General features: G+C 42.0%; 1 protein-coding gene across 3 annotated transcripts in view; it reads left to right on the top strand.

The window, feature by feature from the left end:
• The window catches only part of LOC124790101 (uncharacterized protein C1683.06c-like), a 75,169-nt gene extending 60,964 nt beyond the window's left edge, over positions 1–14,205 (top strand). For 2 of the 3 annotated variants that reach the window (XM_047257669.1, XM_047257667.1), the window contains exons 5-7: positions 11,876–12,015; positions 12,961–13,077; positions 13,594–14,205. In XM_047257669.1, the coding sequence (XP_047113625.1) occupies positions 11,876–12,015; positions 12,961–13,077; positions 13,594–13,845 (509 nt within the window). In that variant the 3' untranslated portion in view covers positions 13,846–14,205. The remainder of the gene's footprint in view (positions 1–11,875; positions 12,016–12,960; positions 13,078–13,593) is intronic. The other variant, XM_047257668.1, reaches the window with a different exon arrangement.
• The last annotated feature ends 2,611 nt before the right edge of the window (positions 14,206–16,816 follow it).

Raw genomic sequence — 16,816 nt, 5'->3', positions numbered from 1 at the left:
ACTTGGTGCTGTAGTTGCTTTTCACCCATGACTAGAGAACCAATCAAATGTGCAAATTTCTTCATTTTGGCACAAATTTGATTAGCACAGTTTAACATAGGTGTTTACCAGAAGACGGCTCCCTAATGATTGTCCACTCACATGTCTTCTCACTGTATTTCTGTCAGCCAATCAGATTACCACAAGTAATTTAGACCAGAAATTTTGTAATTCTGGAACTAAACAAAATTTAATGAAAACAAAATGTGGTTTCTTGCCCCAAAATAAATAACTAATAAATTTTATACTTGATGCCCCTTCTGGCTGCCTATTACAAAATCAAGCTCATTCCAACATGTGTCATAAATTCCCCTATTGTGCAGCAACTTTCTCACATGTACATTTTCGTAGTTTTAATAAAATATCACATTCTCTGTTTATGTATGTCCTTTATTCACTCTCTCTGTCTCTCAAAAACACTCATTTTACCAAAACATGATGAAATAATAATTTTCCAAAGTACTTTCAATTACATCAGAAACATGTGGTAATAAAACTAAGCAAAATTCCAGAAAATTAAATTATATGAACCTATCCTCTTGGTTGTAGTTTCAAATGATACTGTAGATGAATCCATTACAGTCCCTAACTCTGTTTCATAATGCCAGCATGGTTATATGTTTTAGGTAAAAATTTACATCCCCAAAAGAACTGAACTTATTGATTTGAAATTTTACCAGTACCATTGTATTATTCATAGAATTTGGTATACTAAGTATGAAAAAGATTGATTAATAGATAATAGTACTTCTTCAGATTCATAGAGAGTATGCATAATGTATTGCATGCAGTATTAAGCAAGTACACTGCTTGCTTGACCCGATAGCCAGTGTCAGCTGTGCCAGCGTGAGAATCAAAATCTGGTCTCCTCCCAGCTCCATGGCCAGTTACACTTTCAGTGAAAGATAACAACTCATAATGATTTGCTACATTACAGCACCTAGAAACCAGCTGACAAAATATCTGAAATGCATACTCAGTAAATACATGAGAAGTGCAAATACCATATTCAATAGTCCATTGACTTTCCTCAGTCAACTGCTATTCCAGGATATAAATATTACGGTCAGTTTTGATGTAGTCTCCGTCGTTATGAGAGTCCTTTTTCTGATTCCTTGGAATTAATATCAGAAAAGGTAGACAGTCCTTCCACAGAACTTTTTAGGCATATTTTGACATCAACTTATTTCCTATATGATGGAAAATATTATGAACAGACAAATTGCATTTCAGTGGGTTGTCCATTATCACCTGTCATGCTGAACCTGTAGAGGGAACACTTTGAAGCAAAGGCACTTGAATCCACAAACTGAAACCAATGTTTCTTTCAGGACATGGATGACACTTCTGTAGAATTGCCATGTGCATTGGAAAAGCTTCAAGAGTTCCTGGAACATTTAAACTATCTCCATCATAATATGAAAGTCATGATGGAACTTGAAAAAGAGAGCCACTGAAGTGTTAGTTAAAAGAAGACTGAACAGATCCCTACGTCACAATGTATATAGAAAACCTACACACATGACCTCTATCTTCACACCACAAGCCATCACCATCTATCACAAAGAAATTTTGTGCTAAAGACTCTGGCCCATAGAGCTCGATCACATTCAGACAAGGGGAGCCTTGCCAGAGAATTACAACACCTGTGACTGATGTTCTGAAAGATGGTTACTCACAGCATCAAACTGTATGGCAATGCAGTCAAAATCAAGAACGTCTAAGAAATAGTTTTAGGCTGAGAATGAGGAAGAGAAGCCAAAAATCACTTATCTGCCTTATAATGGTCCAATATCTAGAAAGATCAGTAGACTACTACAGAAACATGGCATCCAGTGTGTTCACTCCTGTCAACTAAGATAAAAAGTATTTTTTATAATATTAAAGATGATCTACATCTCCAAAAACTGGGTGTGTATCATATTCCATGTGACATGTCTTACTTTGCATAGAATATCAGAACAGTTGAGGAGAGATGCAAAGAGCATCAGTGACACACCCAACTAAAACAACCAAGAAAATCAGCTATTGCTGAGCACTGCCTTGAGTATAATCATGAAATGAAATGAAGTACAATGATACCAGTACTGTGGTGCAAATGCCAAGTTTCTGGGACAGCGTAATTCAGGAGTCTGTCAAAATAAAGATGTCAGAAAATGTGATAAACAGGGATGGGAGTTACAATTTAAATAACACTTGGAGTCTGACGCTCAATTTATTAAAATCTCACTGCCCATCACGTCTATCAGAGTTGGAAAATGCTGAGGAAATTTATGTTTCATGGAGTATCAGTGCATGCTCTGTAAAACAAAAGAGTGTCACAGCATGCAGTGGACATTAGGAATTGAACTCGGCTATAAATTGGAATCCAAGCAGCGAGTACACACGGTAGCAAAACTCACAGCACCTGAAGAAGATGGCTTGTTCAGTCTTCAGAATACTATGCAGAAAATGGAAACATCAACTCGACTTGCTATTACTCATCTGTATGCATCATCTGTGGCAGTCATGCTAACACTGACTGGTTACAAGCTTCCACCCCACCATGACCACTATCCTGGACCACCCTTGAGCTCTACTGCTTTCCCCTGCTATGGCCACACTGCCTTTGCCCTTATAAGAACTCGTATCAGTGATTATTGGTGGGTTGGAACCAAGTAGTGCAGATTGATGTCTGAATGACTGTGTTGTTGTATATAGTTCAACGGTGTAAATAAAGTTAATTTATTCTTGCTACTTGGGGGATATTAATTGAAGTGGCTCTCTCAATCAACACAAAACTTGATGACAAGGAGTGAATTGTTTGGCTTTTTAATACCTTGCATCTTCATCCAGTATAGCTAACCATCCCTGTGCACCACTTTCGAAGGTAGTTGATTTTTTTCTCTTGCTGCATAGATTTCAGTACGGCATTGCCATCTCTGACTATATCAGCACAGTAGCTAATGCTACAGCACCTGCAGTGGAACAACAATTTTCAACAAAAGCTAACCTGTTTCCTTCTTTTTTGCTCCCACCCAAGCTCATCATTACCATGCCGATGTCCCACTGGTGCATCACCAGCTGGCTGAGACTGTCGGTCCCCTGCTGACATCCCATTTGCCTGTCACCATCCTACCAAGCCTGTTGGCATACTGCATTTCAGATACTGATGCTGGCTTCTCAACCAGCCAGCCCTGTCACTGCATTGGTGGTAGTCGGGCACCTGTGGAGACATCTTTTCCTTAGCTGTCCCTGATGCACCGCACTCCCTGGTGCATCCGGAACCACTGCCACTGGCTCCACCACTGACACAGCTCCTTCTGTCTCCACCACAGCCTTCTCTTTTGCCACTGGCATAGCCTCCTCTCTCACTGCTGGAAAGACCTCTTCTTTTGCCGCTGGCATGACCTCCTATTTTGCCATCAGCATGGTCCCTCTTTCACCGCCAGTTCAGCCTTCTTCTCAGCCACCAGCATGGACTTTTCCACTACCGTCATGCCTTCCTCCACTGCATGCATGGCCTTCTCCACTTCTGGCACACCTTCCTTTACTGTTAACATTGTTTTTTTCCGCAACTGGCATGGCTTCCTTCACTGCAGTAATGCCCCCTTGCATCTAGGTCCAGCTTGCTGCCACCATCATGAGGTCACTTCAGATGGTTTCATTTTCTGTGTCACTTCGTCCTTCCATTCTTCCTTTTTGTCTCCTGCTGTATCACCCTCAATCGAGCCTTTGTCCCGTTTCAAGTTCATTTTGCTGTTCTTTTCTGTGAGCATTAATTTTCTTGTGGAACCTCTGAAGCAAAACCCTGGTCCACACTTGGTCCCATGACCTATGCCACCTTCCTGTGACTGGCTTTCCTTTCTCATTAACAGTCCTGGCCATATGTTGTTTATCATGTCTCCAATCATAGCAGCTTTTCTTGTTGGCTGCGTGGCTGCATCAGTGCCACATTGAACACCTTATTGGCTCGTCGGCTTCATTGCGTCTCTAGCAGCTGCCATTCATCAGGTGTCATCTTACAGTGGCTGCTTGTGTTTGCTGATGCCACCACTGGTTGACAAGTTCCATGTCACCCCTTCCCAGCAGCAGCTGCATTGCTTTCTTAAGAGGGGAGGGATATTGTATTCACCTGGGATCCACCTCAAAACAACATGGGTCTATACTGCAGACTGCCTTGTACCTGGCTGCTGGTGAGACCATCATGTGAGATACAAGAAAACAGTCCAGTGACAACATAAGCACACCATGTTGTCATCAACCACATCTCTCAGAGCTGCCAGGGTAACACATAGCCCCAGCTTCACTGTTAACAGCACAGGCGTTGCTGCAAGTAGAGCTATCATTGGGGACTCAATGTCTTCCTTTGCAGGTTATGTGTCTGCTTGATATCAAGCCTGTATGTTCCACTGGGCAGCAATAAAGGGCACTGCCCGACCGTTCAGAACTGGTTCACATTGGAAATCACTCCAGGACAGGTGTGAATTGCATCCTGTTGGTGCATCATTTGGAGCTTCCTTTGCCACAGAAGAGTCGTTAGCTCCACACCATGTCTGAGTGTTCTCTCCACACCTCATCCAAGTTCTCCACAGGGGGCCTGATATCGGTGCATTTGTGGCCCATCAGTGCACAACTCATAATCACTCCTGGAATATGCCGGCTGTGTCCATCGTTCATCTGATGGAACTTGTCTCTCTGTGTCTTACGCCACAACCACACTATCTTTGACCAACTACAAGCTTCCAACTCGCTAGGACCTTTCTCTCTCTCTTGTGGAAACCCCTAGAGCTCTACCACTCTCCACCTATATGACACCTTTTATACTCCCTTTAAGAGAACTCTGTCAATGTGACATCAGTCACTGTCGATACATTGGGACCAAGTAATGTGGTTTCATGTCTAAACAGCTGTGGTGTTGTATTTAGTTCATGAGCATGAATAAGGTTCATTTACTCTTGCTAACTCGGGCACATTAATTACTGTGGCTCTTCCATGAAAATGTAACAAAACCTGGCAACAAGAAGTGGATTTCATCCCACCAGTGACTTTTTCATATTTTGCATGCTTCCCCAGTTCAGCTGACCATCTCTGCGCACTGCTTATGATGTTTACGGATTGTTTTCTCTTACTGCATACATGTGACTCATGGGAGGGTTGACTGAAAAGTAATGCCTCCACCTTTGTAACTCTTCAACAGTTGGCAGCATTGGTATGCGGCAGGTACTGGCTTGTTCTGTAGCCTCTTCGCTACAGCTCCAGTTGGCGGGAAGCCTTAGCATTGACCGAGCAAGGTGGCGCAGTGGTTAGCACACTGGACTCGCATTCGGGAGGACGACGGTTCAATCCCGCGTCTGGCCATCCTGATATAGGTTTTCCATGATTTCCCTAAATTGCTCCAGGCAAATGCTGAGGTGGTTCCTTTGAAAGAGCATGGCCGACTTCCTTCCCCATCCTTCCCTAATCCGATGAGACCGATGACCTCGCTGTTTGGTCTCTTCCCCCAAACAACCCAACACCTTAGCATTGAATGGTTGTGTTGTTACAGTAGAAAGTATGGAATCCTGCACAAACGGTTGGTCAATGTGATTTAAGCAACGTTCAGTCATTGAATTCTTGACAGCAGAAGGTGTCACCCCAAAGGAGATTCATCAGAGAATGAAAGCAGGTTATGGTGTGAAATCTGGTTTTGCAGGATAGAGAGACTCAGGTTATGGTTGTGGAGGGGGCCATAATCAGTTACTGTCAGTTGCACAAAACACACAAACTTTTATTTTCCTAGGCTTGACCAAGGCTAATGATAAGGGCCAGGAGAAATCCCCAAGCGATATACTCCCTCAGACCCAATCATGCAGAGGCAACACCTGACCATTGGCCACCCGACATCTCTGCACCAGAGAGGGGACCGACCAAAGTTTCGCAAGATGACCAAATTCAAGAAACCCTTCAAAGATCAATAGTGGAAGGGAGCTACCAGAATCCAAAAGAGCACAAATCGGTTCCCCACCTACTCGAGAATAAATATAAGGCAAGGGTGGTGATGAGGGAGAGACAACACGGGTACACCAAGGTTTAAAGGTACAATCCCGAGGTCGCTGCCCAGCCCAGCATCATTTGTTGGCTCTGGGCTTGTGAGGTTGAACGCAAGAGAGCACCAAATGAGCCATGCTACTGCACCTGAAGCAATGCCGGGGTTCCCTTTTCACAGTCTCATCTGATGTAGGCCATTTTGGAATTTCCATTGACAATGCCCGTGGCCTGACCCTTAACTTCACGACATACATCGTTCTCAAGCAGCAATGTAGATATCGCTGCAACAGTGGCATGGAGCTCTTCCCAGGTTGAAGGATGATCACGAAAACCAAAGTGTGGCTTATCCACCGCTCGCATTCCCCTAAGAACAATAGACACCAACTCCCATTCTGGCAAATGGATCAACAAGGTTAAGCAGGCCATCTGAACTCTGTTGACATACTGATGTAACTCCTCTTTATCCTGCTGCATCTCCCAAATGTAATGACACTCAAGCTGTTTCAGAACTCCAGTGCTCAATCTCTGGTTAATGACAAGCTCCCTCAATTGCTGTAAGGAAAACCCTTCTGCCATGGCTCAGGATAGGAGGTTCTGCAACTCACCTCTAGCTAATGGGTACAATAGTGACAAAACTACTTGGTGCGGAATGTGAAAGGCAGCAGCATGTTGCTCAAGAGGAACCAACAACCGTAATAAGTTTTCAACCTGCTCAAGTCAATCTACAACTAATTCAGTAATATCTCAAAAGAAATATGCCAGAGGATTAGGCAATTTGGCAAACGCTGCGTCTAACTTGGCAGAGGATATAACAACAACACCACCTGGCTGGCTCCTGGTTCCCCCTTGATACAGCAAGTTCCGCTCTTCATTCCTCTTCCCATCCATTCTAAACATGTAAGCTAAACTGCAATGCATTAACCAAAGACCCCAATTCGATGGTTAATTTTTTATGATGTTCCTCCAAACCTAACATGCCTAAATCCGCTATCCGATTGGTTAAATGCACTAACTGTGCCCAAACCATGTGCAATTGACTGTCAATAAGTTGAGTGCCTTCCAAAACACAAATGGTGTCCTCAAGCCCCCTAACAGCCTTAAACAAAAATTCAAAGGCTGCTTCTGTCTCACGCACCACCTCCACTGTGACATCAACCGGGTGAAGAACGGTAGCATGCAAGCAGGCCACTAAGTCCGGAACACTGCTCTCAATGGCTGACACCTTACCGCCAACTCACAAACAAGGTGGTCCCCGGGCACTGCCTGACCGCCATTAAAATAAGTCACCTGAAACAATCAACAACCAAAACAATATGGTGCAACATTGACAGAAATAAAATTCAGACTAACAATAACTGGAATGGCAATATTACAATCATAACCGCACTCTGCTACCAGTTGAAATCTGGTTTTGCAGGATACAGTGGATCAGGTTATGGTTATGGAGGGGGCTGTAATCAGTTACTGTCAGTTGCACAAAACACACAAACTTTTATTTTCCTAAGAACCACGTTGCCTTAAAAGGATCAAAATAAAACAATATGGCAGAAGGCCTAGTTAAGAAAACTTGAGATTCCTCCTAGGCTGAAGGCCCAAAGCCACACCAAAAACAAGAACAGTTGAAGGCGTGAACACAAGTTATAAAAAATTGCTTTAAAGAATACATGTGGCTGAAGCCTTACTTAAAAAAATATTTCATGTAAATACTTGTCTGAAGGCCACACACAAATCATTGGACAACTCAGGGCTTGGGGACTGGATAAGAAGAATTTCAGATAGAGCAAAAAAAAAAAAAAAAAAATTCGTTTTAAACAAATGAATCTTCAAATTTTAATTTAAGATGGCTGAAGGCCTTATCTTAAAAATATTTCATGTAAAAGCTCGGCTGAAGTCCACACACTGGACATAGAACAATTCAGGGCTTAAGGCCTGGATAACAAGGATTTCAGACAGAACAAACTTTCAAAATTTAGTTTTTAAACAAATCACTCTTCAAATTTTAATTTAAGTCAGTTGAAGGACTTAGTTTAAAATTAAAACAACTAAATTAATAGATGGCTGATGGCCTCACACAGTACTTCAGACTAAAATGAAAATCACAATCTAAAACCAACAGAACAGTGGTGCTCAGAAGTGCTCCAAGGGTCAGCCTGAGGAGGTAGCTCTGACGTAAGTTGAGGTGAGACAGGCAGCCAAGAGTAAGGTTAAATAATCAGATGGCAACCTGACCTAGGGATGGCTGAATGATCAACCAACAACCTAATCAATTCCCTTCCGCCTGACCAATGACATGACAATGAAAAGTATCAGCTGAGGACGAAGATACCTGCAGCACAACTTCCTCAAAATTGGTGTCTAAAAACTGCCAAGGCACAATAACCACTCTAAAAAAATATGAACAAACAACTAAAAGGCTGCCAAACTACACGCTGTGCCAGACAGCGTCAGCACAGTGAGGAAAAACCCACTGCCGGAAAACTACGCTAACGACTAGGGCAGGTAACTGGGGCATTAACGACCACAAGCCACAAAATTCTGCTTGTGCACTTCATTGATAAGTAACAATCAATTTAATAGTTAAATACCATATAGGAAGATGGCTGCAAAATTTTGCCGACTCCAACACACCGTATGTTGCTGCTAGCCGGAACGACCCAGGAAGCAACAACTGGCAATTAACGAAAAGGTGTCACAGCAGTTGAGGTTTCATAACATGTTAACTGATCACTCAACTTCAGTGTCCAGGTTTGGTGGGCAGTGAACTTCGTAGGGCTCGCAGCTAGCGCCCCACAATCTGTCCGCGTGTGCACGCTGCCAGCGGTCCCGGCCTGACCTCGCTGCTCTCTCCCAACTGACCGACTGATGCACACACCACCACACGGAAATATAGTGATCACACCAAAGATGGTACAGCAGTACTAGTATCGATAAGCACTGCTGCTGCCACTGACAGAGGCAAGTCACCAAATTGTTATAGTAGTAACTCAGGGAGAAATAAGACGCCACTTGATTGTGACAAAATGCCAAAGAACAAATGGCATCAACACGAGCCGGCCATGGCTCAAGGTGATTGTGCTGATGTGAGTACTGTGCGTCTTCATTCTCATAACCTGAGAGGAGTTTCTGGCAAATTTCAAGTCTGTGCACTTTCATTTCAGGAGTCAGCATCTGGGGTACCCATCATGCACAGATCTTCCAATACCCAACCAAAGCAATAATGTGACCCACAGGTTCTTGTGAAATGCCACTTGTGCTTGCAGTTTCTCTCTGAGTGATACAGTAATCGTTCTGAATCAATCAGTCTACATTTTGCTTGTGAAACTCGGTGGTTGCTGTCACAGGACGTCCAACTCTTTATTTGTCAAGCAGGTCAGATGTTCCTGCCTCAACATCTGTAAACTTACTAGCCCAACGATGCACAGTACTCACATACACAATCACCATAAACTGCTTTCATTCTCTGATGAATCTCCTTTCAGGTGACGCCTTCTGCTGTCAAGAATTCAATGACTGCGCATTGCTCAAATAGCATTGACCGACCATCTTGCACAGGGTTCCTTACTTTACACTGTAACAACACAACTGTTCAATGCTAAGGCTTCCAGCCAACTGGAGCTGTAGAGAAGAGGCTAGGGAACAAGCCAGTACCTGTCTCATACCAATGCTGCCAACTGTTGAAGAGTTAGGAAGGTGGAGGCATTACTTTTCAGTCAACCCTCATAGCAGCCTCCAGATATATTGGCACAATAGCTACTGCTACAGTGCTACAATGGAACAACGACCTTATACAGGGCTAATCTGCATTCTGCTCACTACCATGAGTAATGCCATCACCACTCCTCCCAGGTGAGCCCGTGATAACCATGTGTCATCCTACTGACACATCACAATCCAGCCAAGCCAATCAGCACCCTGCTGATGTTGGCCAAGCCCATTGACACCCTGCCAATGTCCACAGCCTGTTGTCCTCCCAGCCGAGTCTGTTGGCTCCCTGCCGATGTAACACCAGACCATCACCTTCCAGTCGAGCCTGTCACTGTCCTGCTGACATCACACCAGCCTTTTGTCTGCCAATGCCAGCCCCTTCACAGACAGTTCTGTTGCTGCATTTGTGTCACCCCTGGCACCAGCAGAGATGCCTTTTCATCTGTGACCCCTAAAAACCACTAGTGGGTTCCAAAAAGTGTCTCGCTGCTGCTGCCACACTCCCCTCTGCTGAGAGCCCCAGTGCCACCAGCTCCACTGCCAGGATGACCGCTTCTTTCACGACCAGTATGGCCTCCTCTCACACCACTGGCACAGGCTCCTCTTCTACCACTCTTCTCCTTCCTCCACCGTCAGCACTCTATCCTCCACCACCAGCATGGCTTCTTCTGCCACCGGCACACTGCCTTCAGTGCTGACATGGCCTCCCCTGCCACTAGCTGGGCCCCACTTTAAGCCATTGTTGCATCCTCTATTCTTATGGTTTCGTTTCCTACATCACTTCCTCCTTCCAGTCCTGCTTTTTAGCCTGCTGCCGTATTGCCCTTGGTTGATCTATCACTCCTGTTATCAGTTACTTCTGCCATTCTTTTCACTAGGCATATAGTGAGACACACTAGAATGTTCTGATGCAAAATTTTGGGCCACACCTGGTCCCATCATCTTTGCTGCCTCCTGGTGGCTGGCTTGCCATTCTCAACAGTGACCGTCCCATCTCTTGTTTTCAGTTCCCTGATTGTGTGTGGGCTTTCCTGTTGGCCACGTCAATGCCACATTGCATGCCTCACCAGCCCATTGACACTGTCCATCTTGAGCAGCCGTCATTGGTCAAGCATAGCCTCCGATGGCTGTTGACTCTGGCTCACTGGTCTCAGGACTTCTGCTCCCAGTGGCACCTTCATTGACTTCACCATCTCTTCTTATGGGGGAGGGATATTGTATCCACCTAAAGTCCACCTCCAAGCAACACATATGTTTATTGCAGGTTGACACCTGTCCAGCCACTGGTGACACCATTGCGGGAGATGTAACAAAGCAATCTGACAGCAACATAAGCACACCACATTGTTGTGAGCCGCATCTCCCGCAGCTGCCACACCGTATAACCAGATGCTGTTGCTGCTCTAGAAATCAGCAACAGGAGTCACTGTTGATGGTTTGCCCCTTACACACAGCTCGCATAAGAGTAACACCATCATAGTCATATGCCATGATCAGCATAAGTTTCACCCGATCCCAATTGGGCTCCTCTCTCATATACATAAATTTGTTTTCCTTAGTTTCAGTTGAAATATAATTTTGTGTTTGTCCTTCCACAAAATAGACATGATTGAAAGTAACCAGCTGGACCATGTTTTCATTATTAGCTACCAAAAGATTTTTTTGTGTGCTGTATCTCAGATTATGTTATTTCCTTTTTTCATCTGCACATGAGTACCTTTCTTCTCATTCAAGTTCTCACCATTTTTCTTACTCATGATCTCTAAAGTTTTTCCTATTTGTTTGAAATGTTTTCATTTTTTTCATACATTTTGAATTCCTGTATTTAAATTTTTCATTTTGTGTGTGTGTGTGTGTGTGTGTGTGTGTGTGTGTGTGTGTGTGTGTGTCTTGTTGTTGTTGTTGTTGTTGTACAGGAAATCGGTTCTAGTTCTCCTATCCACTGATGTACCAGAAATCTTGTTTGTTTACTGTTTCTTCTTACTCTCATAATCCCTCATTGTCAAAAGTGAGTGATTCGTATAAGATATTAAATTGTTCTTGAGCATTCATCCAAGACATAAGACTCAGACTCCACTAAAAAATTTGATATACTATGCATGGATATTTTTAATGTTCATAGGAGTTGGGAATATCACAGCTGCAGCTGAATTCAACTTCCACTGTGATCCTGAGGCAGCACATGTTGTTCTTAAGAGTATGAAGTGCCCTATAACAATTTTTCCATGGGAAACAGCACTTACAAGAACTAATATTTCATATGTAAGTATTATGTATACTTATCACCATTATATAGGTGTAATATGAAATCTAAAATGTCGTTAATCATTTTGCATTAAAAGCTCATGCTTTTAAATCCATCACTAATAATGATCAAGAATACATAGAGATGTATGATGTCTAGGTTTGAATTATTTGCTCCATTAAAATTCCGTTTGAGAATTGGACACAGTGCAACAGCCATTGACAATTTATTTTTAGACCCAACAACAAGCAATGATTTTGCTGTAAAATTTTTACCCAGCAGCTTGTCTGATCTCAATAGTCAAATGTTAACAATAAAATTACTGACCAGTTAAGTACATATATGGATAAAAAGTACTTGATCACTTAAATATAAACAAAGAGTGTATCACAGTTTTTTGGAGAGGTATTACAGGAAGAATTTTGGAGAGAAATTTATAAAGCTGACAGAGGAAATTCAAGTTTAACTCTTTCTTAAACATGTTCCTACAGCAATTTCAGTCTTGTTTTCCCCTAAAACAAAAAAGGGTGAAATTGAGCTGTAGCAAGGATAAGGGTTTGTCTGTATCAGTGTATGTGTTTTGCTACTTCTGTATAGAAATGTTGACACAGAAATTTAGCAGGTAATATTTGTGATGCAGTTTTTCTGCCTTTTTGTTCTCTGTAGCACTGCATATGTAATCAGATAAATTTCTTTATTCTGTTGTCCTAAAAATGGCCATATAGTGTCTAAACAGCTCTGTATCAAAAATTGGGCTCGCACACGTGATATTGTTAATGGGAATTTGATACTCCATCACACTTCAGCTTGAAAGAAGTTACTAATGTAAAGATTTCTTTTTTAAACATTGTTATAGTAAGCTGAAAATCTAGATTTTGATCTGGAAGGTGTTTACTTGTACTCAAAATTGCAGTGAATGACTGAAGAAAACGTACTCCTTTTTTTAAATTTTATTTTAATAGAGATGGCGCAACGATGTTTTGGGAAAAATTCAGAGCCCTCAGATGCAGCTTTTGAATCAGGCAGAAGCAAAAGTAATAGCCAGACACTACAAGGATGGTTGGGTGCAGTGTGATCCGGTTAGTATTTCAAACGAAGGTTGATTTAACTGTCAGTCTTTGTATGATTTATGGACCAGTTAAATTGCATTTGTTACTTTCTATTCCATAGTTGATTGATTTATTATTTAGTTCTTACTATTTTTAACTGTCAATGTTTCAGTGAAATGTAAGTCATGAAATGGTAAATGTAGATTTATTAGAAATACAGGTTGTGTCAAAGGAAACACATTGCTTTTTACAAATGCAAGGACATCTTTATCAAATTCTATGGTTTTCATATATATCTATTGAAGTTAACAAAATCACCTAAAAATTTTCATATACATTATGTTTGTTATGTGTTGTGTTGCCTCCCACTATGAAGCCCATTTGAAAAACAAGTGTTTCCACAGTTTTCCTTTGTGGAATTAACTTGATACTTTGAGTTAAGTAATCTAAAAGATGCATTGTTAGAAATTTGTCTGAATATGATAGTAAATTTTGCTTCTTATTATAAAGGGAGTGTTTCATAGTTTCTCATTTGGTTTACTTAAGGCTGCTGCTGCCATCCTCATGAGGCCTTCCATTGCCTCATCAAAAGTAACGCATTATGTGATGGTAGAGTTACACGGACGGCATACAAGAGGAGCAATGGTTCTCGATCATATCAATTCACAAGGGAAAAAGCATAATGTGACTATTATAGAAAGCATTGATCTAAATCTGTACAAGGAGCTACTTCTGACTGCTGCAAAAACTAACTTGAGCAGAAGTAAAATACAAAAAGGACAGGGAGAAGAAACATGATTGTATTTGTTACTTTTGTGTAAGTTAATATCATACAAAAATGTTATGTATCAGAATTAAAATTGTAATTTTGAATTTCATAAAAGTAGCTTAGCATGTTTTCATATATTGTCCATTAAGATTTATTTTCAAAACTTTGGCTTATTAGTTTCTTATTCATTTCCCGTGATGTTAACTGAATGCCTGTCTTAATCCTATTACTCCTGCTATTTCATTTATAAAAAAAGGTTCCTTGTGTCATGCTATCATCACTAGATGATAAATTTAATTCTGCAGAATGAATCAGTATAATACTGATATATTATTGTTTGTATTCATGTTAAACATAATTAGTATTATCTCTGTTACATTTCTCTAATGCAATATGATAACATGAGCAAATATATAACTTTGTATGTAACTATGTTTCATTCTGTTATATTCTTGATTTACTTCCTGCGAGAGACAATAAATACTTCTGATTAATGTCACTTGTTTTTAATATTATCTGTTTGCATAACTACATTATCGTATGAAACCACAATCTTTGTGTAACTTAAAAATGAAATGTATGTCTGCAGTGATGTTTTATGTATGTAACTACCATTACCAGTCAGGAAACAAAAAGGGCTATTAGAGACACTTTTGGTATATCAAACATTTTACATTATTTCATTCATTCATTCACACATCCATCAATTTGTGATATAAATGAAAATGAGGTAGCAGCAGAGATGAAAACTGCTTAAGTGAGCACGTACTCAAGATAAATAAATTCTTTACAAGTAACAAAATAAAGGCAAAAACGATGTCTAACATGATGGAACTGAACAGAAAGAGTTACACTGCAGGCAAGGGGAAGTGTGATATATTACAGGGCTCCCAGTTACAGAATAATTTGATTGGTTAAAGAGTTGATTTTATCTATGCAGGGAGACAAAAACAACAGTGGTCTTAGCCTGCTGTTGCCCACACCGAAACTGAATTTATTGTGTAGTTTTATTTCCTGTGATTCTACTAAAGCCAACCCATACTCTTAAGAAGTAGTGGGAGATCCTTTACTAATTCCTTTCTAGACATAATTTCTTCAGTCTCTACTGACCTGTATTTTTTGTCCTCCAGAGCTTCGCACTGGAAGATTAAATGTGGTAAGGTTTCATCTTCTTCACCACATGTTCTACACTTAGGACTTCTTCCTCTATACAATCACGTGTATCTGTCTGTTAAAGTTCCCATGGCTAGTCAATTGTTCTACCATGAGTTTCATTTGTTTCCTGTTCAAGTTTGAGATTACAGACCTTGTCTTTAAATAAGGCTTTGGCATCTTTAGCTTGCCGTGTTTTTGTTTCTGGACTGTAGTCCAATGTTCTACATGCTGCCTGCTAATCCAGCTATGTAATTTTGGTTTTACCATTGCCTTAGTGATGGTTAGGACAGGTTCTGGTCCAATAACTGGAGTTTTCACACCTGTCCTGTCCAGTCTACCAGCTTATACAGTGTCACTAAATCCTGAATGACCAGGGCGCAAAGCAGGTTTAACCTGTTGCTTTTCTTTAGTTTCCCAATGGCTTCATGGCATTGTTGTGACAGTGCCACGACATTTAACAGTGCCGCCATGACAGTACGCACAAACGGCGATAGAGGTGCTCCGCAACTCGGCTGAACACGGGAGCGCCACCTATCTACGAACGGCGCCGGCCGCATGTCACGGCACGGCAGTCGAATAAGAGATACTGAGTTGTTATCATGTAACGAGCTATTGTTTCTAAGTGAGTGTGTTTGAATATCTACGCAATTATTGGTGATTAAAGGTTATAACACTTTTTGGCGACGAGGTCGGATATTTTCACTGCGTTGTGGATTTGTGTGTTCGTGACGGGGCAGACATGGAACAGCTTATGCAAGCGCTCATTGAACAACAAACACAGCTGACAGCTGCTATTCAGACGTTGTCGACGTCACTTACTCATCGTCTGTCTTCCTCTTCTCCACCTCCATTCCCTCCTTACGACGAGGAAGATTGGGAGGATTATGAGAAGCGTTTGCGGCAACACTTCTTGGCTTTCGGCGTTGTCAACGCTCCTATGTGTAAGTCATTATTTCTATCTTGGATTTCCCCACGGATCTATCAGCTGCTATCTCAGTTAGCCCCTCTGCGGGAACCTGCCTCTCTGTCCTTCCAAGAAATGTGTGACTTATTGTCTAACTATTACCGAAAAAACACCCATGTCGTTGCCGCCCGCGTGGCGTTCTACCGGTGTCGTAAACAGCCCCATCAATCTTACCGGGCTTGGGCGGCAGAACTACACAGTCTGAGTAGGAAATGTCAGTTTGTCACGGACACTCATCATGAGTCTTATGCTGATTCAATGGTTAGGGATGCTATTCTACGGCTTGCTCCTGATAAAGAAGTTCGGCAACGTGCCCTACAATGGCCAAACCCGTCGTTGTCTGAAGTTCTAAGCATCACTCAATCCTTTGAAGTGTCTCACGCTGCTGGCACGCAAATAGATGCATGGTGTGATGTAGGCACTGTACACGGACAATTTGCCTGTTTCACACGAGAACGAAGATGTGGCGGTGGTTCACTCGCGTAAACAACGTCGCGTTGGGCCGCAACGCTCGCAGCGTAAACAGCAACCACAGAAGCAGGTTCGTTCTGCACTTCCTTCTTGTCTACGTTGTTTCGTACAGCATGACAAGGCCGTGTGTCCAAAACGTTGGGCCACGTGTAATTCATGTAGGAAAAAAGGCCACATTGCTTCTGTGTGTCAGTCCCCTAAAGTTCCTGTTGACGAGGATGAGGCATCGGACATGGGTGTTAACTGTGTGCTTTCTCAAACAAATAAGTTGTTTGTTACTGTTTGTGTTCTGGATAAAGACATTTGCATGCAAGTGGACACTGGCTCTGCAGTAACTCTCATTAATTCTGGCACGTATTTGGAGTTGGGCTCCCCTCCCTTGTCTCCAGTTACGCGAAATCTGAGAACTT

Source organism: Schistocerca piceifrons, chromosome 3, assembly GCF_021461385.2.
Source record: "Schistocerca piceifrons isolate TAMUIC-IGC-003096 chromosome 3, iqSchPice1.1, whole genome shotgun sequence".
In the NCBI taxonomy this organism is placed as follows: domain Eukaryota; kingdom Metazoa; phylum Arthropoda; class Insecta; order Orthoptera; family Acrididae; genus Schistocerca; species Schistocerca piceifrons.
This window is presented reverse-complemented; position numbering and strand designations above follow the sequence as displayed.